Source organism: Cervus elaphus, chromosome 24, assembly GCF_910594005.1.
Source record: "Cervus elaphus chromosome 24, mCerEla1.1, whole genome shotgun sequence".
Taxonomy (NCBI): domain Eukaryota; kingdom Metazoa; phylum Chordata; class Mammalia; order Artiodactyla; family Cervidae; genus Cervus; species Cervus elaphus.
In genome coordinates this window covers 61,164,397-61,186,928 of record NC_057838.1, presented here as the reverse complement: position 1 = coordinate 61,186,928, position 22,532 = coordinate 61,164,397, and the positions used below count along the sequence as shown (strand labels likewise).

At 58.2% G+C, this 22,532-nt stretch overlaps 1 protein-coding gene across 4 annotated transcripts in view; it reads left to right on the top strand.

The window, feature by feature from the left end:
- Positions 1–22,532, top strand: part of SEMA3F (semaphorin 3F) — a 47,015-nt gene that overhangs the window by 9,179 nt on the left and 15,304 nt on the right. For 2 of the 4 annotated variants that reach the window (XM_043886287.1, XM_043886283.1), the window contains exons 1-2: positions 9,199–9,664; positions 13,688–13,845. In XM_043886287.1, coding sequence (XP_043742222.1) covers positions 13,734–13,845 — 112 coding nt within the window. In that variant the 5' untranslated portion in view covers positions 9,199–9,664; positions 13,688–13,733. Of the gene's footprint in view, positions 1–9,198; positions 9,665–12,532; positions 13,295–13,687; positions 13,846–22,532 lie in introns of those variants that run through there. The other 2 variants (XM_043886286.1, XM_043886284.1) reach the window with 2 other exon arrangements.

Genomic DNA, 22,532 nt, shown 5'->3' with positions numbered 1-22,532 from the left:
CTGGGGCTCCTCTAGTTGCCGTGTGTGGACTTCTCATTATGGAAGCTTCTCTTGGTGCAGAGAACAGGCTCAGCAGTTGTGGCTCACAGTCTTAGCTGCTCCTTGACATGTGAGATCTTCCAGGATCAGGGATCAAACCTGTGTCTCCTGCATTGGCAGGCAGATTCTTATCCACTGTACCAACAGGGAAGCCCAGTCTGACCCATTTTGTCCATCCTCCCAGAACCAGCTCTGCACCCTCAGCTCAGAAGAGACTCCACCAGACCGTCTGAGTTCATGGTCCAGAGTGAGACATTATGTGGAGACATTAGCCTCCATGGCCGGGCAATTGGCACAGGGCAGTAGTAGTAGTGTGTTAGTCACTCAGTCGTGTCCGACTCTTTGTGACCCCATGGACTGGAGACCACCAGGCTCCTCTGTCTGTGGGATTCTCCAGGCAAGAATACTGGAATGGGTGGCCATTTCCTTCTCCAGGGAATCTTCCCAACCCAGGGACTGAACCTCTGTCTCCTGCTTTGTAGACAGATTCTGTACTGTCTGAGCCACCAGGGAAACCCAAATATAATGTAACTGATGTGAATAGTTGAAGATGAGTGGAAAATTAAAGTTTTGTTTTTTGGAATTTCATGGAATTTGGGGCAGGGCACACGTGATACCTGCAGAATGAATATGTGACATTTGACCAAGACACAAGGTAGAGAGGTTGTCTCCTAAGAGTTCAGGGGACAGCGACTAGCTGGGCAGTTGGGGGGCCTTGTGGGAGAGACAGTATTTGAATCTGGGAACTACAGACCAGCCCTACCCACGTGGCTGGCTCTACCTGCAGAATGTGTGCTGGAATTTCTTCCTTGTTCCAGCCACCCAGCTCTCTGCGTGCCTCCTCTCCCGCAGGCAGGGGCTGGGTGCACAGAGAGGAGTGGGGAGAAGGCTGCCTCATGGTTGGGGGGTGGTGTGGAAGGGCTGCAGTGGGGCATGGGGTGAAGAGAAATCGGGGCAACTTGGGCTTGAGGACAGGAATTGCAGGTACTTTAGGAAAGGACATGGGGTCGGGCAGGCTGGGGGCCCCAGTTTTCCCCCAGGGATTGTGAGGAGACCAGCAACTGGGAAGGGGGAAGGGAGAGCAGCGACCTCCTTTTGAGGAGGAAATGCCCCTCTGTGCCCCTGACCAGCATCCTGGGGAGTCAGGACCTGACCAGGACTGCTGCCTGAAGAGTACAGCTTGGGCCCAGAGACCCCTCCCTGTGAGCTGAGTGGATGTGACTGATGTAGATGCAGCACACAGTAGGTGTTCAGACAGGCTGTGGACACCTGAATGCATCGCTCTAAGTGGCAGGAACAGGGTCCCTGCACATTAGTCTGGAGGTGCTGGAGGCAGGCAGGCCAGAGGGTGGAGTGTGGATTTCTGATCTCTCCCTAGGCAGGCCCTGCCCCTTCCCTCCCTCCAAATCCCCCTCCCACCTTATCCCCCCATCTAGGTTGGTCCCTGCTCCTTCCGGGCGGCGAACGTGAGCTTTGCAGAAACTTGTCTTCGGATTAAAGCTTAAACCGCTGTCTCAGGGGAGCGGGGCAGGGAGCCTGGCCAGCCAGGCCGCATGTGGAGGGTGTACGAGGCTAGGAAGGAAGCCACTTGCCCCATTCCAAAAGTCTGGGTCAGATCTCATACACAAAAGGGAAAAGTGAGGGGACCCTGGCTGAGTTGAGCATACCCAGCAGCGCTCCTAGTAATCTAGCTAGGTCCCTGTCCTCTCTCTTGATGCTCATAGCTCCCTTTCTGGCTCCCCAGAAGCCAGAGGAATCCTTTAAAATCTTAAATCAGACTCTACTGCCCTTATTACCCTCAGGCCAGTCCTAGTCTTTCCTCAATCAGAGGCTACACCCTAACATTCAAAGGGACCCTAGTCTGGAATCCTCAGACAAGGTTGACCAGGCTCTTGCTCCTCAAGGACTCAGTATTCCCTTCTGTGAAATGGGTACACAGTGATGTTCTGACCAATGTGAGCCAGAGGCCCTCATCCTTCCTAAGACTCCACAGATAGCACAAGTGGAGCCCCTGATTCCTGGATGCAGGTTCAGAGGCCAGGTAAGGCCAAGGGGTCCACTCCACCCAGTTATGTTCGGAAATTAAACCCTCACAGGACAGGATGGCACCCAGTCCCAGGGTAGGGAGTGTAGGCTTGGCTTTGCTGCCCTGCCAACCACACGTGGAGCAGGGAGGTTCATCATTCTGGATGGAGTGCTTAGCAGGCACCAGGTTGGCCGGGGCAGGCCCAGCTCCCCACTGCCTGGCATCCGCCCTGCTACCCGACACTCCCCTAAGGCACGAGGCCATGAGCTGTAACGGGGAGATTCTCTGCACGGAGCCTTCCTCCTTGGCCAGTCCCAATGCTGCTGTGCCCCAGATGCCTTACAACCCAGAATAGGCGATGGTGCTGGCCAAGATCCTCCATTTCCTGGCTCCTGGGGGATGGAGACCCAGATGGGATGCTCTGACCTTAGATCTCTGGTCTGAGGGTAAGGACAGCGGCCTCGTATTGTAGCCCTTCCTCAGGGAAGGCCTGAATCCAGGCTAAGGGAGGAGGACCAGGATGGCAGGGTGCCCAGGGTCTGTCCACCAGCCCCTCCCGCTTTGAGGGGTTGCCTTATCTGGGCCCCATTTCCCTGCTGGCAACGAGGGACCAGGGGAGGCCATGCCGCGGCTGTCACGGAAGGGACATTCCCCAGTCATTTGGAACTAAGTAAGTCCAGATCTCAGCTTGCAGGCCTGGCTGCAGGACCCTCCCTGGGCCCCCCTCCCCCAGGACTGTGGCCACACAGACACATGGAAGGGGTGTGTGCAGCAGATGTGGGCCTGGGAGGCAGCCAGAAACCCCACAGGATCAGAGCCCGGCGCACTTAGCTTGGTTGGGGGCCTGCCCTGGTCTCCGCTAGCTCTGAGACACACCTCTGCCTGAAGGACTATGCCTACCCCTGGGGGTGGGGGGGTGGCTCACAACTAGATTTTCCCTGTCTTTAAAGTCAAGGCAAAGTTGACCTTGAGTCTCTGGGACTGCAGCTGGAGACACTCTCTCCTCAGGCCCGCTCTTCCCTAGAGGAGGAAACAGCGCGCGTGGGCACCCATCCCTGCCCTGTCCTCAGCTCCAGGGAGGGAGCAGAGGCCTAAGGATCAGGGTAGGAAGCAGCTCCCAGTCCCTGATCAGAGTGCAGAGGGGCCCCAGGCAGAGCCCTTCGCTCATTCAGTGAGGATGCTATATACCAGTCTCCGTTCTGGGTGCTGGGGAAAAAGGAAATAGAATAATTCCTGCCCTCTTGATGCTGATCGTCTACCAGGGGTAGAGAAAGGGACAATAAACACTAAGCAAAAAAAAGAAGTAAAGGAGGAGAAAAAGAGAGGAAGCGAAGGGAAAGTCAAGTGCATTGGGGTGGTGGTGACAGATACTACTCGTGACAGGGACTATCTGAGCAAAAATCTGAAGGAGGTAAGGGAGAAGTCAGGGGGATGCCTGCAGGAAGATCATCCAGGTTAAGTCAGTTCAGTCGCTCAGTCGTGTCCGACTCTTTGCAACCCCATGGACTGCAGCACGCCAGTCTTCCCCCATCCATCACCAACTCCCAGGGTTTACTCAGACTCATGTCCATCACATTGGTGATGCCATCCAACCATCTCATCCTCTGTCGTCCCCTTCTCTCGTCTTCAGTCTTTCCCAGCATCAGGGTCTTTCCCAATAAGTCAGTTCTTTGCATCAGGTGGACAAAGTATTGGAGTTTCAGCTTCAGCATCAGTCCTTCCGGTGAATATTCAGGACTAATTTCCTTTAGGATGGACTGATTGGATCTTCTTGCAGTCCAAGGGACTCTCAAGAGTCTTCTCAAACACCACAGTTCAAAAGCATCAATTCTTCGGCGCTCAGCTTTCTTTATGGTCCAACTCTCACATCCATCCATGACTACTGGAAAAGCCATAGCTCTGACTAGACGGACCTTTGTTGGTTAAGGGAACAGTCATTGAAGTGTGCCTGGTGTGAGAGGAAGAGAGCAAGGAGGCTGTAGCCAAGAGCAGGAGGACATGAGTCAGAGATGAGGAGGGGGGCTGGGGAGACAGCCACTGCAAGGACTTGGCTTTGACTCTCAAGGAAGTAGGAGCCATTGAGAACTTTGGTCAAGAGAGAGACGTGCCCTGGCTTCCATTTAAGCAGGGCTTCTCCGAATCCTGGCTGGTTAGCAGCAGGCAAGAACAGAAGCAGGGAGCCTAGTAAGCAGGCTCCTGTCCCTGTCAGGCAAGAGATGAGATTGGCCACGGAGGTGGTGGCTGCAGAGCTGGCGGCCAGGGAGAAGGTAGGAAGTGGTCACCTGACATTTTGTATATTTTAAAGGTGAAGTTGAAAGGTCTAGATGGAGATGTGAGAGTCCAGGCTGATTCAAAGACTTTTTGGCCTGAGCAGCTGGAAGGATGGGACTGTCTGAACTGAGCTGAGCAAAACCAAGGAGTGGCTCCACATCCGAGGTCTTTTCAGCCAAACTCCACGCCCCCCACCCCTACCCAGTAGTCAGGGCTGCCCAACCATAAATGACCCTGGGCCCAGGCACCCAGAAAAAAAGGCCTGCGCCATGGGGGCAGGGGAGAGGCAGAATTCCCATCTCAGTTCTTAGTAAAGATTCTTTTCTGGAGCAGATAAGGATTGAGCTCTAGACCCAGGACCTGGGCTCCCCAGCAAGGGCTGGGCAGGCCCGAGTGGGTGAGGGGTGGCTGTCTGGCCTCTATCTAAACAGGATGTGCTCAGGCTGGCTGATGGTCATGGGTCACTTGGCAGCCAGCCAAGCTTAGGCCCACCCGACCCCCACCTCCCTCAGTATACAAACACACACACAGAGTAATACAAACATGGGATGAGATGAGTATGGGCAACTCAGATCCCATGACTCCCTCTTTTGTTCACTCTGAATGTACACCGAGAAGCAGAGGCTGATGAGGCTCTCTGGGGCCCAGCCAGGAGAACGCAGAGAGACCTGGATGTCTCAGTCTCTGGATGGACTTGCAGGACCCCTAGGGCCTAAAGAAGGTTCTGACCCAAACATTAGGACTGGCTTTCAGGGAGGTCGTGTCTTCCCAGAGGCCTTTAGGATCTAGGAGGAAATAGGAAAGGCATTCCAGCACAGGGGATAAGCATGTGCGAAGACCCAGAGATGAGAGCAAGGGCAGAACTCTTCAAAGAGGCCTGGGAGGCCTGCGGGGCTCCAGAGTGGAAGGGGAGGATGAAGCTGCCTCAAGAAGGGAGCCTGGCCCATTGTGCAGAAAGGGACAGTATGTGGAGGGTGATGGAGGTGGCCACAGGCTCTGGGCTAGAGGAAACACAGGGCTTTCACTGGTACTGAAGAGCATTCCTAGCAGAGGGGACAACAGCAGAAAAGGCCTAGAGGCAGCTTTGGGGAGCAGCCAGGGAGGTGGGTCGTTCCAGCTTTTGATCGGCTTGGAGCCAGCCCCTGGGGCAGGCTGGGCAGGAGAAGGCTGAGCTGGGCGTGGGTGGGTGACTCCTCACCGCCTGCCCCCCTCCTGGTGCAGCAAGCACGGCCTTGCACCCCCTCCTGGGGGCCCCCTTTCCATCACTCCCCCTCTCTGGGATCCAGTTCCGGGCGGGTGGGGGCTGGGCCAGAAAGCAGGCAACGCCTGGGGCAGAGGAGATGAGAAAACCAGAAAGTGGGGAAACCTGAGCCAGCAACGCTAGGGTTGGGCGGGCCAAAGCTTGCTCAGCCGGCTAGGCCCGGGAAACAGGTTCCCCGGAGACCCAGCCAGAGGAGAGAGTGCTGGTTTAGTGGGCCACCTTCGTGGAGGGGGTATGGCCGGTCCCCCTGCCTTGTCCAGCCTTCCAGATGCAGAGACCAAGAGGGCAGGTTTTCTCTCAAGTTTACCCACAGTGGAGGCCAGATAGAGGCAAATAGTGCAGAGGTTAGACAGGCAGCAGGAGGCCCAGGGCTGCACTTCAGCCCCCGACAGCACAGCCTGGAAGAGCAAGAAGGAAACTAAACAGGCATGAGCACTGCCAGAAACAAAGTCTGGGCCAGGCTGAAGGCTGGGGGTGTCTGGGGGGAGACCTTCAAAGCTCTCCTGCCTGTTACCAGCACTATCCCCGTGGGTGGCGACTGGGACAAAGGGGGCCAATTCTTTCCCAATTGTAGCCCTCACTATCAGGCTCTGTGGGACCTCAGGAGCTCTGGGAAGCCGAGCCCAAGGCTGAAGAGCCAGGATGTCACCCCAAGGGCCTGTCCTCATGTAGGAAGGGAGAGGGCGCTGCTCCAGGATGGGAACCCCAGAGGCTCGGTCAAGGTGGGGAACCAGACCTGGCTTAACCATCTCTGAACTTCATACCACCTTGCATGTCCAGACCAGCCCTAGAGTGGGCCATGGGGACTGAACATGCCTGGGGTCTGAGGAAGGAGGGACAGAGGTCAGGCAGGGGTCAGCCTGGCCTGGCCTCTGTTCAGGTGGCCCCAGGGGGCATCCTGGGTGGCTCTCAGGTGGAGCTGGCACAGCTGAGTGGCACTGAGACAGAAAGAAGGACTCACGGTGGTGGTGAGAGTGTTGGGTGGGGGCAGCCAGTCCAGAGGAGCTGGGTAGCAGACAGGGAGTTGGCTCCTGGCCTCTTGGCTCATGTTCCCTCTTGGATCTGGTGTTACAGGGATTTGCCCTCTTATTCATTCAATAAAGATTTATTGAACTCCCTAAGTGCCACGTGTGGCTCTCGCACTCATTGCCAGCCCCCCCCACCGCCGCCCCCAGCTCTGGTCTGCAGGCCCCTGGCTCCATGTGGGCCCCGTGGCCTGGCCCTTCCCTCCTGGTGCCTTCCCATAGCTCCAGAAAATGCCGCCTTTCCCACACCACAGCTGGTGGTTACAGGCCTCACTCCACTTCTCCCGGTCTCCTCTTCCTCAGCTGTACAATGGGGACAGCAGGACTTGCTTCTCAGTGGGATTGTGAATGGCATGCAGGGCCTCCTGGTCGGGCATCAGGCTGGTTTCAAGGGGTCTTTGACCCCTGAAATTGGAGACAAAATCACCACAGGCTACGATGTTCCTCCCAATAATACATATTATATATAAAATAACATATATAGTGATACAAAGTGCTCATCCCAGCCTGACATACTACAGGACAAGGGTGCAGTGTGGATTCACTGCTGCAACTATATTTGTTTTGATTTCTATTGATTATTCAACCTTCTCACAGTGATTACAAGAGAACTGGCATCATTCCACTATATGTAGCCAAGCCCAGCTCTAACTCTCTTCTCTTCCGCTGTCCCCTTCCTCCACCCCACTGCCACCAAAGGCCTCCATGTACTGAAAGGCCTGTGTGTGTGTTGGAGAGGTGCTCCATGGATAAATCAGCTGAGTCTCTTTCCTTCCCAACCCAGTATCCTGGAGTCATTTTTGCCCAGTCCCCACAGTTCTGCTTTAATGACCAGGATAATGATCATGCTGGTAGTGGTGACAGAGGTGACCAGAGAGCTCGGGGAGGGTGGTGGAAGTGATGGCTTTGGAAACGCTCAGCCGTGATGGTGGCGTAGGCTGCAGTGGTAATGGTGGTGTAGTGGCAGTGACCTCGAGGGTGACCCTCGTACAGAGAAGGGGGAAATGAGGAGGAATGATTGACACAGTGTTTTTAAATGAGGCATGACGGCAAGAGATACACAGGTGCTGTCACTGCAGCCACTGCATCTGCAGGCTGGTATTTGCTCACATCCAGTGGCCAGTCTCCGCTTGGAGCATGTGAGCCAGCACTCCAAGTCTAAGTCCGAATCAGGAGACTCTCAGCAGGATCCCTAACGTCCCTAGCCACCTACATTCACAGTCAACCAGCCAATAGGTCAGAGTGAGAGATGTCTTGGGTGGGGGGTTAGCCAGGAAGAGAAGGCAGAGGAGGAAGAGAGAAAGGCAAAGAGAGTGAGGAGGAAGCAGACAAGGAAAAATAGGGGGAGAGGAAGGAGGGGAAAACAGCTTCCCTGGTGGCTCAGATGGTGAAGGATCTGCCTGCAATGCGGGAGACCTGGGTTCTATCCCTGGGTCAGGAAGATCCCCTGGAGAAGGGAAAGGCAACCTACTCCAGTATTCTTGCCTGGAGAATCTCATGGACAGAGGAACCTGGTGGGCTATGGGCTACAGTCTATGGGGTCACAAAGAGTGGGACAGGACTAAACACACACAAAGAGGGGGAAACGGAGGGGAAAAGAAAGAACAGAAAAGAGAAGAGGAGAAAGGGGAGGGAATAGGAGAAGAGGGAAGAGGGATAGGATAAAGAGGCCCATGCCCACTGGGACCTTGGCAAAGTGCATGGGGCAGGGCTGAGACTGTGGTCCTGGCTGATGAGGCCATGGCCTTGGCCATTGCATGAGGTTGGGTGGAAGGTCCCTTCCTGGGGTCAAGGTGGACCGCAGCTCAGTTGCAGAGCCCTCAGGTCATCAGGAATCCATTTGAAAGCAAATGTCCCTTTCAGGAACCCCTATCTGGCTTCTCTGGGATGTGGAAATATAAGGGGTGGGTCCGTGGGGCCACTGGCTTGACATAGGGCTGGCTGCTGGGGAGCTTGCAGGGAGCCCTAGAGCTGTTGGATGGAGCTGTAAGGCTGACCTGGCCTGGGCTGGAGGCGGAGGACAGGTCCAGCAGTGTCAGCCGTCCCAGGGGCTGCACTGCCACCTGCTGAGCGGCCCGGGCAGTCCTGGGTCCTGAGCTGCGGGGCTCACGCGAGGCCAGGCGTGGCGGGCAGCGAGTGGGAAGGACGGACACGGCAGGGGGTGCGCAGGTGAGCGCAGCCTCTTGCTCTCTGGCGCGCCTGCCCTTCCCGCCAGGGAGTTGAGTGCCCGGGTAAACACCAGGCGCGGTGTGCGCGGTGTATCCACGGAGAGACAAAGCCGGGGCGGGGCGGGGGCGCCGCCCGCGAAGCCAGGGCGGGGGCGCGGGGTGCAGGTTAGCCTTACCGGGCGCGGGCTGCCCCACTGCCTGGGAGCACCGAGCCCACCCCGCGGACAGGTGGAGCGGGGGCGGGACGGCGGCCGGGCGGGTCCCGCCCTGGGGGTGGGGCCGGGCGGGGCGGGCGGGGCGGGGCCGCGCTATGCAAATGTCGCCCACGGGCGGCCAATTGCCGGCGCTCCCCGCGCGGCTCGGAGCGCCCCGTCCCGCCGGCGGCCGCGAGACCAGAGCGAGCGAGCCAGCGAGCGAACGGCCGCGGCCCGGTGAGCCCCGAGCGCAACCCAGCGCGGCCGCCCGGCCCCAGTCCAGAGACCAGGCGAGCACAGTGCCTGTGGGCCAAGCCGAGCGCAGCGCCCCGAAGCCGAGCGCGCGCTGTCGCCCGCGCCCCGCGCCGGGGAATGCGCCCTCGGCGCGCCGGCCAGGGGGCGCCCGCAGCCCACCCGGGGGGAGGCGGCCCCGAGCGCCCCTGAGCCTTTCCATGGCCCGGGATGGGGTCCGGGGCCTCGACTGCTGACGCGCCCGAAGCCAGCAGACCTCGTTAAGCCGGGGCCGCGGCGCGACCTCGGCTCAGGCACAGCGGCGAGAGGGCGCGGGCAGGGCCATGGCCCCGGGGGGCCGCTAGCGCGGACCGGCCCAACCGGGAGCCGCTCTGCTGCCGCCGCCGCCGCCGCCACTCGGGAGCCCAGGCCCCGCCGCCGTGGAAGAGGTGAGTGCGGCGGGAACCGGGAGGGAGCGGGCAGGCGGCCGGGCCACCCCGCGATCCCTCTGGGACCCGCGGCACTGCAACTCTGCGGAAGTGTCTGGGGCGAGGGGCTCGGAGAGGCAGGGGGCTTAACGCGGACGCGAAGACTACAGGACTAGAGTGGGCGCTGTACCTGTCCGGGCTGCCCGGACCCTCAACATCGAAGCGACGTGGAGATGTGTGAAGGATGTGGCCTGCGGGGTCACCAGTGTGCAAAGCAACTTTTTCTCCGAAAGGTTCTGGGTGGGTGGGTGCTTCCATACGCCTCCTTGTTGCTGTAACTGGAGGCCTGATGCCCCATCCCCTAGCCGAGCTCTCCCACTAACGCCTCAGGCAGCTAGCTCTCTTCCTTAGTAGGTACCCCTGCCCTGCCTCAGTGTCGGAATCTGGGGATCGTCCGCTGGAAGGGAAGCGCTACCCTGGCAACCCCCTCGTGGAGGGTCTCCAAGATCAGCCTGGGCAGGACAGCCAGCCCCAAGGCTTTTCTCAGCCCTGTGCCAGCCCCCTGACCCCCAGCTGCTGGTCCGTGTCTGCCTTCCAGCAGGCCGTTTTGCTTGGATTAGGGGCCCTGCTGTATGTGGGTAGTGAGCTAGCTGGGAGAGCCTGCAGTCAAGTCCCCCAAATCTGGCCAGGCTGGTGCCCAAGTGGTGGAGTGGGCAGGGGACAGTAGGAGCTTGGTGGATTTGCCTAGAACAGGTGGGACCAGAGAGTATCAAGGTGGCCCAGGAGGGCTCAGCTGGAGCTAGGACTGCAGGCCTGCCTGGATAAATAACTTCTGATTCTTGAGATAACTGTGTTAGGAACACCAGCCCATGAACACCTGGGGGAGGTGGGGTGTGAATCTGAAGCGTTAATGTGTCGGCTCTGGAGATTCGGGGTTCTTGTCCTCCTCAATTCATCCAGATTGTCTCCCAGAAACCCCTGTTCTAATTGCAGAGATAGAGAAACTGCACCCAGAGGTTGGTAGGCTCATGCCAGTCCAGGGGGTTGGATGGAGATGGAGCCTTTTCCCAGGCTGCACAGGGAGTGTGCCCGGACCCTTGGGGTAAGGTGTCCTGGAAGGTGAGGGCACTGGGCATGCCTTCCCCCGCTGCTGCCCCTCAGTTCTGAAGGAGCCAGGCCCGGAAGTGCGGGGGTTGGGGAGAGGAGGGAATCCAGCCTCAGCCCCCTGCTGCTCTAGGCACACCTTGAGGGGGAAGATGGAGCCAAGCCCAGGTGACCTTGACTGGGAAACTCTGACCACGAAAGAGGGGTTTTCAACACCAGCTGTGCTGGGGTGTCTCTGCTTCCTGGTCCATAGGGTGTTGGGGGAGGGGGGGGCCAAGGAGTCAGGAAGGAGCTGTGGCCTGCTGGAGGGGGGTGTCGGAGGAGCTAGATGGGGGGTGGGGTGCTGTTAACAATTTTTCCATCATGTCCCCCCCGCAGCCTTTCCATCCAGTTCTCAGCTCGCAGCAGCCAACCTTCCTTCCCCGAGGCAGGCTGTCCACCCCCCTACCCGCCCCCCCTCCTCCAATCCCAAGAAGTCTGGATCAGGCTGGACAATTTGACCTCCTAGCCCCCTGCTCCGCCCCCAGGTGCCTCCAGACCCCTTCGTCTGGCCGCCCCTTCCCTGTACCCCTTGCCAGCCCCAGCTCCTCGGTTCTTTGTTCGAACGTCTCTCCTCCGTCCCTCCCTCTCTCCTCCCTCTCTCCTCCTCCCTCCCGCCTGCCTCCCTCCCTTGCTCCCTCCCGCCAGCCTTCTTTCCTTCCTTCTCTGCTCTCCTCCTGGTGGGCTCCCAGGTGGCGGTGGCTATTCCTTCTCTGTCCACCCACCTGGGCTGGACCCAACTGGGGGCTGCTCTGGGACTGGGGCTGAGTGGAATGCATCCAGGGGCTGGCAGAGGAGAAGCAACTATGGAAATGCCTTCCCCATCCCTATCTCTGTCCTCCTCTTCCTCCTCCTCCTTCCTTCTCCTCCTCTCCTCCATCTCCCAAGCTGCCAAAGAGGGGGCCTAGACTTGGGTCCGTGGCCCCAACAGTTTTGAACATCCGCCATTCACCCCTTTAAAAGGCCAAAGCATTGTGGGAGGTCCCTGTAGGGGCCCAGTGGAGCAGAGCCCTCCAGGTTTCTGAACTCCTTGGGGGGACTCCGACACTGTCCTTGGTGACCCTGACCTTGTCACCATGAAAATGGATGTAGGAGAAATGAGGTCACAGGGAGGAGGGGAGGCGAGTCACCCCAGCCCCTTGATACCTAGGATCAAAGCTCTCCAAGGGACTCAGCCTGCATCCAGCCCTCCCCGAGAGAGCTAGAACAGCATCTCCCCACTTCCTCGAGCCCCACCCCACTAGCAGGTCGAGTTCTTGAACAAACATATATATATATGCCTGTAAGGACTAGTGCAGGCATGTAAGTTTGGATGTGTGTATCTCCACAACTGTTGGAGGGGGCCTCCCAGGTGCACCCGAGAGTGCTGGTAGCTGCACACACCACCCCCCCCCCACACACACACACACGCCCCCCATCACACACACACACACACCCCCATCAGGGCCTGCCTTTCAGTCAGCTCCCGCTTTGTGCCCCAGCGGACAGGGGGCGGGGCTGGTTCTGATTCTCCCCTCCCTCAGCCAGCCTCCCTAGCATCTGTGATGGGAGGTCTTGATGGAACCTGAGAGGTACCGCAGGCACCCCGGAGAGGGTGTGCCCATGGAGAGCACCGCATGGGGAATGGGTCAGGCTGCTTGAAGCTGCACTTCCTGTCCGAGGAGTCACCAGTGGTTTGATTGGCAGGAGAGGCCAGGGCTCAGGGGAGGGGGGTCCCTGGAGGACATCGGGGTCTGTCGAGTGGGACTGGACAGTCTGATGTGGAGCCTTGCCTCGGTGGATGCCAGCCAGGGCAGGGGATTAGCAGATCACAATACCCCCTCACCCTCCCCTCCCCACCCCAGGGTCCTAGAAATGGACCTAGGGTCCCTGTCTCCCATGGGAGAAGGAAAATAGACCTGGCAGTTCTGGGGGGTGGGGCTCACATTGTCATTGTTGCCCCCACCCACAGTGCATCTGGGTGGGGGGTTGCTGGGAAGTTGGCGCTGATTTTCGCCGGGAGGGAGCAATATGTTCTGACAACTGGTGCTGGGCTGCGTTTACCCAACAGCCAGCCTGCCTGGGGAGACAATATTTGAAAAACATTGTGTGGAAACTCGGGCCTGTTGGGGGTCTGTATCAGAGCTCTGCTGGGGACACTGAGGCTGGCTCAGACCCTGCCCCTGGCCTGCTGGCCACCCTTGCTCCCCTTCTTTGGTCTCTGTAGGCAGAGCTGGAAATGTCGCTGGCAGGAAGTCCTTCTGTATGTCTGACCCGGATCCCTCCTGCTGTGATTTCAGTAGAAGTAGACCCTGCTGTTCTTTGCCTTTCCTGGCTGCTGTCTCTCTCTCTAGGCCATCTATGTGTTTCTCACGCATCCTCCGCTCTCTCCTGCTCCCAACTCTAATCATCAGGTTCAGGTTTCCCTTTACTGAGAGGAGAGATTTGGCTGGAGCCTGCAGGACTGGACCCATCTCTTCCCCCATTCCCTGAAGTGGGAGAGGAAGGAACAGCCCATTTGGTCGGGGGGTAGGTGCATGGAAACTGGTGAAGGATGTAAGATCACCTCCTTGAGCTGAGCCCTGTGAACGGAAGTCTGGAAGCTGTGGTTGGGGAAGGGTTTGAGTGTCCACTGGCCCCTGTCAGCCCTGTTGACCCTAGGCAGCACCCAGTTGCTTGGTCTTCAGACCCATTGTTAGGGACAGGAAAGTATATGAGATTTTCATGTTACGGTATTCATGGCCCCAGGCTGAGGGTGTGAGCACAGAGGTACCCATCACCCTAGTTGTTCAGATAGGGAAACTGAGGTACCTTTGGCAGAATTACACAAGAAAACGTTGGTCGAAAAAAAAAAAAGAAAACGTTGGTCGGACAGGAAACCTTGCTCTGCCTCATGTGTTTCCATCTTGTTCCTCCTCCCAGGTGTATAGACGGCTGCCTGACCCCTGGGCCCTAGGCCCCTTCCACAATGCCTGTCGCTGGTCTCCTCCTCTGGGCTTCACTGCTCACTGGGGCCTGGCCAGCCACCCCCAGCCAGGACTACCTCCCAGCCACGCCCCGGGTCCGGCTCTCATATAAAGGTAAGAGGCTCCCTTGCAGTTCCCCGGCATCCCCCTCTGTCCAGAGCATTTTGTCCTGTTGCACAGGAGAGAGAGGAGAGTTCAGAGCAAGAAAGAACAAATTGTACAGCCACACGGCTCACACTGGGTGTGTTGTAGGGGGTGGGGGAGGTAGTGACTTGCTGGGAAAACCTAGAGACTGGACTACTTAGACATTTAGAGAAGGGTCCTGAGTCTGGGCTGCTTCTAGAGCCAGAACGTATGGTCTCTGGGCTCGAGTCTGCAGGGTGTCTGTCCATGTGATAACTGGGGGAGACAGAGGTGTCACATCTTTCAGGCTTGTGCTTGCAGAAGCCCTCCCCTGCCTCTGGTCCTGCCCTTGCCTGATCAGACAATCGGACAGACACTGAGGCCTCCAAAAGCTAGAGGAGCAGGACCTGCTCCCAGAGGGTGTGGGTGCTTGAGGAACCATCCTAGGGGTCTCCAGGTGGGAGGGGCTCCTAGGAATTGGGGAGGGGGCTCTTGTGCTGTGACTGGAGGAGTCTAGGGCCCCTGGTGAGTTCAGGGAGAACACGTGCTGTTGTGACAGGCCTGAGATCCCCAGCGAGCATTTTGCCTGAAATCACCGGAAGGTTTTTGGGCTTCCCTGGTGGCTCAGCCATAAACAATCTGCCTGCAATGCAGGAACCGCAGGAGGTGTGAGTTTGATCCCTGGGTTGGGAAGATCCCCTGGAGGAGGGCATGGCAACCCGCTCCAGTTTTCTTGCCTGAAGAATCCCATGGACCAAGGAGCATGGTGGGCTACAGTCCATAGGGTCTCAAAGAGTCGGACACGACTGAAGCCACTCAGCACGCACACACACAGTGGAAGGTTTTAATGATGAGTTGGGGTGTGCAGAGTGAGACGCTGGTCCAGCTCCATCACCTTTGCAGCTAACCAGCTAGGCAGGTGAATGCATGTGGCCCACATCCTCAGACATACCAGTGGCTCACTCACTAGCCGCTAACTCAAAGACGCGATCTAAAGAGTCTACCCTCGGCCTGAGGAAAGAGACAGCGACTACGCCTGGGGGACCTGGGGTCACTGCTGAGTTTTCAGCCTTGGCCCTCCTCTGACCCAGAGTGACTTTATTCAGCTGCCTGTCCTGGGTGGGGCCAACTCAGCCCTGGCTGACCAGATTTCCAGGTACACTTACTAGGGTGAGAAGTTGGGCCAGCCTTTCCTTCCTCAGCCTTGATGAGGCCCAGCCCCTCCTCACCATGTTCCCATGTCCCCTAGAAGAACCCCTCTCTTGGCTCCCATATCACTCCTGCAACTTGAGGGGGGGAGTGGGGTGTGAATTTCTGAGAGTGCTCCTGGGAGGAGTCCTGCGCAGGGCCTGAGAAACGAGCAAAAGAGTTGATCGCTTTGGGTTGTCAAAAACAACCCCTTTCCTAGGCCTGGGAAGGTGAGATATTTATTCTGCTGATACTGCTACCATTCCCTGGTGGAAGTTCTCAGAGCATATTAATAAATATTGAAGGGATCACATCCCCGTCTCACCCCCTTCCCAACCAAGGGTGCTGGCAGGGAGAATAGAGCACCCCCACCAACAGGGGCTGGGAGGATGACTTGGTTTTCCAGACCCCTGGAATCCTGGAGCCCAGACATCCACTCTGGGTATTTGTCATCATCTTGGAGACCCATGAGAGGAAGTAGGAGGAACAAGACAGAGGGAGGGTCTCTAGACGCTCCTTTTAAACCTTCTTGGACTTGCAGGGGCAAAGGGACAAAAGATTTTGTTCCTGTTTTCCAGAGAGAGAAACTGAGGCTCAGGCGAGGGTAGGGCCAAGGTCAGGCAAGAGGCAGAGGCAAGGCCAGAAATAGAACCCTGGTGTCCTGCTGTCCTGGTCTTGCCGACGCCTGACGCTCACATCGGCAGGTCGATTCCCTCTCAATTAGCTCTGAAGCCGACACCCGCACCGACTAAAAGCCCAGCTCACTGGCAGCCAGCCTGCGGCGCTGACTGCTGTGGCCGCCTGGGGCGGGGCTGGAGGCTGCCTGGGGCCACCCCATCCCTGGGCCTCTGTGCCTCCGCACGCGCAGGTTCTCTGTCCTGAATGACCTTTCCGTCTCCCACTTGAGCTCCTGTCCTACTTTTATGCGTGGATGCCACTTAGTTTAGTAGATACTTGAGTCCCTGCCATGAGCCAGGACCTGTGCAGTGAACAGGGTGGGGCGCTCCCAGACAAAGTGGCTGAAAAGATAGTGGACACCCAGTTGGCCCAGGCTTCCTGGGAGCCCAGCACTTACTGTGCACCAGGCCCCAGGCCCCTTTCTCCCCCGTCATGTTGGATGGTCTCAGCCAGGACATGACTATGGTGCAGCCCTCGGTGAGGGGTAGGCCCTCACTGAGCGTTTGTGGAGTGAGAATGGAGACCGACATCTACGGAGCCTGGGGGTCCTGGCCTGGCTGTGTCTAAGGCTAGGGGGACTGCCTCCTGCTGCATATACCCAAGGGGCACAGAGGGGGCTGCTGTTAGGAGCCTTGATGGTCGTGGTGGCTCCATGCCTCAGCTTCTCCATCTGTGGATGGATGAAAGCAACTGGCCTACCAGGCCTCAGGAATTTGGCCTAGGCACATCCCCTCCCCTCCTTGGGCAGTTGGGAGGCGCTAGTTCCAGCCCAGTCAGCCCAGACCCTCTAATAAACCAGAGGTGCTGGTGTGAGGGTTTGGGGGGGTGGGGGCCACGCTGCCCAGGGAAGATAAAGAAACAAAGGCAGGAACTGGGCCAGGCTTGGGCTTGCTGCCTGCCCATCAGCCTGGGTGCCCCAGCCGGACTGAAAGCCTGGAGAGGGTGTAAGGAGAAGGGGCCCAGTTGGAGCAGGAGGACTCCTATGGCCCATCTCCTGTCCTGGTCCATCAGCAGCACAGCCAAGGTCATGCGGAAATGAGGGTCAAGTGGGGAGGTTTTCAGGAGCAGGAGAAGCATTCTTTGAGTGCTCATGGATGCTTAGAACTAGTGACCTGGCCAGCAGGACCTTCTTTCTTCCATCCATCCTTGCCTGGGCCTGGAGTCCTCTTAACCCCAGAGTCACTGGTCAGGTCTGGGAGGAAAAAATACCCTCCTTCCCCCACCCTGAGACCGTCCAAGCCCTGGGGTACCACCTCCCACTGCAGAGGGAGGTGTGAAGGCCCTGCCAGCTCCTTTGTTCAGCGTAGGGAATGTTTACTTTTTCCCAGGAAGCCACCCCCACAAGATACAGCTCCTGCCTGGGCTGGCTTTGGACAGGACTTGAGGTCAAGAGGTATTTGGAGAGGGAAAGGGGTCTTGTGATGACATGAGTTAGCCGGGCTACTGAGAAACTGAGGCAGGAGTCGGGAGATGGGATGGAAGGTCACCTTGCCAGGGGAGGTCAGGAAAGATGAAAATAATAGAGTAACAGTAGGTACCCATGATGATAACCAACAGGAGTCCCACCAAGGCCTAGGGAGGAGGGCTGCCTGGGTTTTCTGTGAGGAATCAGACCCAGAGGCTTTCCCGGGTCACTCAGGAGCCAGACTCAGATGGAACGTGGCTCCGCCTGATGTCCGAGCCTGTCCCAAGACTGAGGCTGGGGGGCAGGTTGGGGAGGCAGGCCCAGCCCTCTCCCATGAGCTTGGGCTAAGCCTCGAGGACCCTGCAGTGCCGCCCATAGCCTGTCCAGGTTTACTTCCCATGGAAAGCGCTGGGTTCACACTGGGCAGGCTTCCTGTGCTCTCTCCCCCTGGAGAAACAGCATCTGGGTTTGCTCCTTTCCAATAAATCCAGTTTTCCATCACCCCAGCCCCTCCACTGATCAGAGTCCCCTGGGAAGCTGTCTCCCTTCAGAGAAGGAAAAGCAGAGTCCAGGAGAGGAAAGAGCTCCGACGTCCAGAGCAGCCCTGGGGTTCAGCCTTCTCAGACTGGGCGTATCTGGCTTGCCCGGTGGGAGGGACATGCTATAGGTGGCGGGTGAACAGGTGGGTGCTGGTCAGCAGCCCCCAGCCTACGTCAGCCTAGACTCTGAGTCTTTGGAGGTAATGGCCCAGAACAGTGCCACCACTTACATCATTTGTGTGTGGCCGAACGAGAGTCGCCAGGCCTCCTTATTAGGAAATGAGGAGATTGGAGGTTAGGAAGGGTCACAGTCCGTTTACTTCACCCAAGGGAGAGTGAGTATAGGACTGAAGTGGAAGTGCCTCTAGCAAGCCTCATCTTAGCTGCCTTGGCTGCGCAGGGGTGGGGGCAGGCCTGGGGAACTTAAGGACCCTTCCTTGCCGCCTAGGGGCTCCCTGGTCAGCCAAGCAGGCTTAGAGCTTGAGATTGAAAGGGAGGGGTGAGAAGGAGCTTGGAGGCCAGGGGTGGCATCAGAAAGCTGGGTAGGTGGCGTTGACAATTACAGTGAAACTTGGCGATCACAAACTGGGGAGAGCTAAGATTCCAGGATGAGCTGGACAAGGGAGGAAGGAAGACCCAAAGCATGAACTTGAGCCCAGATCCCTGCATCTGGGACCTCAGTTTTCCTGGAAATGGGAGCTACTCCCTCTCCTGAGATGGACCTTCAAAGTGGCCACTTGAGGAGTTGGGAGGTCCTGGGGGGCCAGTTGGCCACCCCTCAGCTGGCCACGGATCACCGTCAGAGAGAGCGGGCCAGGTCCTTGTGCTTGCCGAGAACCTGCCCGAAGCCCTGCTGGGGTCAGCCAGGCCAGGGCCGAGGGCCTCAGCTGTGGTCCTTCCAGGTCCCGCCAAGCTTCAGATGGGACCGCCGCTGGCTGGGCCTCCGCAGCACAGGCCTTGTCTCTGGGTGCCTGGCACAACGCCTGCCCCTCCCTCCCTGGCTCCAGATTCTCTTGGCACGGAGTGAGGAGCTGGTGCATGCTCAAGGAGTAAATCATGTTCCTTGGCAGCCCCCGCTGCTTCGTAATCGTAAAGAATTTAAAGAGAAACCACCAAGATAAAAATCTCATCCTGGCCCATAAAGGCATCTTTCACCCTGTGGCTTGGGAGGCAGCAGCCTCAGAGTGGGCTCCTGGCTGTCTGCACCTGTGTGTGCGTGCCTCCAACCCCGTGACCCCTCCAGAGGTGGTGGGGGGTCCAGAGGGATGTCTCTAGAGCTGTGGGTACTTGACTCCTGACAACTGGGAGACCTCCAGCTCCTCCCCCAGGTCAGGCAGAGTGGGGCACTTACATTTGGTAGAATGCAGAGGTGATGCTGTGCTGGTTGAGAGGGCTGGCCCGGAAGGCAGACAGACCCCATCCTACCTTCTCAGCTCTGTGATCTCAGACGGGTAGCCTAAGCTTTCCCACCCCTGATTTCTCCATGTAAGGTGAGGATGGCAGTGGTCCCATGGAAGCAGCATCCGGAAGTCTCAAGCTGCACAGCTTGCATCCTGGCCATGGGTAGACCTTACGCAGTGAAGTCCCTCTGTGTCCTGCTGCCTCATCTGTAAAATGAGGATAAAAATGATGCTGACCTCATTGTGTTTTGAGTATTAACTTTGTGTACACCGTTGTGGCGCTGGTGAAAGGAAGTCTCAGAAACTAGGAGCTACTCTGAGGTTGGCAGACAGGTGAGGGCTAGTCCTGGGGGTGCCCAAGGAGTCTGCACTCCCTCACCTTTCCCTGTAGATTGCTACCCTGTGGTGAAGCAGACGGTGTCTGCAAAAGGCTGCAGAAGACGCCCTGAGCCCTGTGGGTGGAGTCGGGTCAGGAGGAGGAGGACTTCTGCCGTGAGCATCTGGACAGGCATTTTGGAGGAAGCTGTATCCCCAGCAGGGGAAGGGAGATCTCTAGAAGAACAGGAGCAGAGGCGGTGTGTGTGGTGCAGCACTTGGGGAAAGGGCAAGATGCGAGATGGGGCTCGCTCTCGGTGGTAGGATATAGAGTTTGCATTTTCTCCCTCTGGTTTTTAAGCTCTTTCTTTCATGGCAGAAGCACCACATACATACTGGGGAAATGACAGTGCATCTGGGGAGGGGATGCCCTGAGGGGGGTCTCTCCGGAGATGGGCGCCACAATCTGGTTTGTGCCCGTGATCATGGTGCCCATGATCAACTGTAGTGACCCACCCCAAGCACTCTTCTGGCTCCCACAGCTTGTGCTTGCGGGGACCAGACCTGGACTGCTCACTTGGGCATCTACACAACTGGGCCGAGAGCATGTTTGCTTGGCCTGACCTGGCGCTGTCCTGGGAATCTGAGCCCCGCCTCAAGAGAGAGAGAGAGCCCTTGGAGCTTTGGAGAAGCAGAGAAGATTCCTGCTGCATTTTTCTTAGAAATAGCAGGAGGGCCTTTGCCAGAGGCCTGGATGCCAGAAGGCTCCGATCTGAATCCAAAGCCCAGCTCACGTGGGTGCCTGAGTTTGGCAGGCCTGCAGGCCCCCGCCCCCCCAGCTTGCCGAGCAGCCCCAGGGAGAGGGTGGAGGCCTACTGGGCTCCAGACCCTGATCACTGATCCTGACCCGGCAAAGAATGGGGTCTGGGCGGTGGCTGCTGGCCTAGGTTCCAGGAGGCCGGCCTGTGGCCGGGGGGAGGCCCAGCTAGGCTGACTTGTGCTGTTCCCACTGGGGCTGCCGGCAAGTATTGCCGGTCTGCCGCATCTCTGCAAGGCAGGGACAGCCCCACAGTAACAGCCCCCTCCAGGGACCAGGAGGCCTTTGGGGCTTAAGGCCTTAGCTCCACGCCCCCTTCCCCCAGTCTTCCTTCCTTCCTGCCCCCCTGTCCCCTCTTGCCTCCATCTCCTCGTCACCACCATGACCCCTGCTTGGCTTCCTACCCGGACATGCTCTTTCCTCTCAGGTCTCTGCACCCGGCCAAGAGCCTTGTTTCTTCCCATTTAGGGCTCCGTGCTGATGCCCTCATTTCCTTCCAGGAGCAGAGTCCACCGTGTGGACCTGCTGGTCAGCCCGCGTGGGTGGCTCCTGTCCGTCTTACACTATAACTGCAGAGCAGCTGCTAGAATGTGGGGGCCTCGTGGGCTCCTGCGGCATCCGGGATGGAATGAGTGGCACTCTGGGCTCCTCTACCCAAGGCTGCCCATGCTGTCATTTTGCTCAGCACTCTCCAAGTCCCAGCACCAGGCCTGTGTGGAGTACTCGCTGCCTTTCTGGACTGGTGACCAGCTGAGTCCTGCTGGACTCCTGATACAGCCTCACCATATGCCCCAGGGCTGACCCTGAGCACACAGCTGTCTGTGCGATGATGCCTCAGCTTCCCCACCTGAATACTGGGGAGGGAGCTAAGACGGTCTGGGACTCCCTGGGAATCTCTGGGTGGGTGTTGTGAATGGGGCTGCAGGGCCGGACTCCAGGAGTCTGAGGAGGGCAGAGATGGGGGCGGGGCCCAGGGCAGAGGGAGGGTCTTGACATCCACCAGCCTGTTGGTCCCATCCTGGCCTGTCCGTCTGGTTGATTTATCAGAGTAAATGAGCCATGGAGAGTTTGTTGTCTTTTGCAGTCACAGAGGGGAGGAGGAGGTGGAGGAAGGAGTGAAGGGCTTCCGGGCCAGGTCTGGAATGTGGGAGGAGGGGTGGGCCCCCAGGCCTGCAGGACTGGAGGCTCCGATCTGCTCTAGCCACCTGAGAAGGGGATGGGTGCCACCCTCCCCTCAGGACCTGCCCCCTCTTCCCACCCCTTTCCCGCTTCGTGGGGCACATTCCAGTGTGAGCTGCTTGCCTGGCTCAGGCCCTCTCCTCCCACCCCAGGCTTGGGGGCTACCCTGCTCCTTCAAGCCTGCCTCCTTGACACTGTGTCTTTTCCAGGCCGGGCTAGAGCTCTGAACTTTGCCTGGCCCATGGATGCCAAAGGTGTCCTCCTAGGCACACCGTTCAGGTCCAGGCAGGATATCCTGGCCGCTGGAGCCACCAGCCCAGACCTAGAACAGTCAGGCACCATGCGGCCCTGCAGGCGGGCAGGGTTCGCTGGAGGCACCTCGATGGAGGGCCCCCTACCTGCTAGGACACAATGGTTGAAAGTCATTGGACATCCTTTGCGGGGAGAGGCGTGGGACCAGCCTCTGCTGTCCTGTGTGTGCCAGAGAGTGACCTTGCTGCCGCTTCCCACCTGGTTTTTCCTGGGTCGGGATGAGCTGTGCCCCCAGCCTGTCTTCTCCTGGGCGGGGCAGGTGGGCGCTGGGGCGGAACGGGCGTGGGAACAGCATGCCTGGGCCTGCCGGGCCCCAGCCTCCAGCCCTTTGCCCCCAGAATGGGAGGGGAGCCCGCAGCAGAGTTTAGCCCAGCTGGGCTGCTCCAGCTTGGTGTTTACTGAGCAGCTGCAATGTTTACAGTAGCTCTTGAGAAGGGGCCCCTTGTTCCAGAGGATTTCCTATCCTGAGGGTCCCATCAAGGTCTGATCTCACCACCTCCCCATATCGCTGGGATAGGCATGTCAGGGAGCCAGGGACTGCAACCATCTCCACCCTCTCCAGGGCTGGGCCACTGTCCCAGTGCCTGCCGCTCCGCCGTCCACTCTGGCCTTGGGTCCCTCTCCCCTAGAGAAGCTGACATTCCCAGGAAGTGGCAGCTCTAAGTGGTGAAATATGGTAACAGGGTCCCCAGTTCAGACTTTTAAATTAAATTCAATCAGAGCCGTTATTGAATATAAACACGCGGAGTCATTTACATGTTAATTATGTTGAATGGACTACGAGGCCATAATTAGCTGCTAATTGGGTGAGAGCTGCTGTAATTGGTTTTGTTGGCACCGACCTG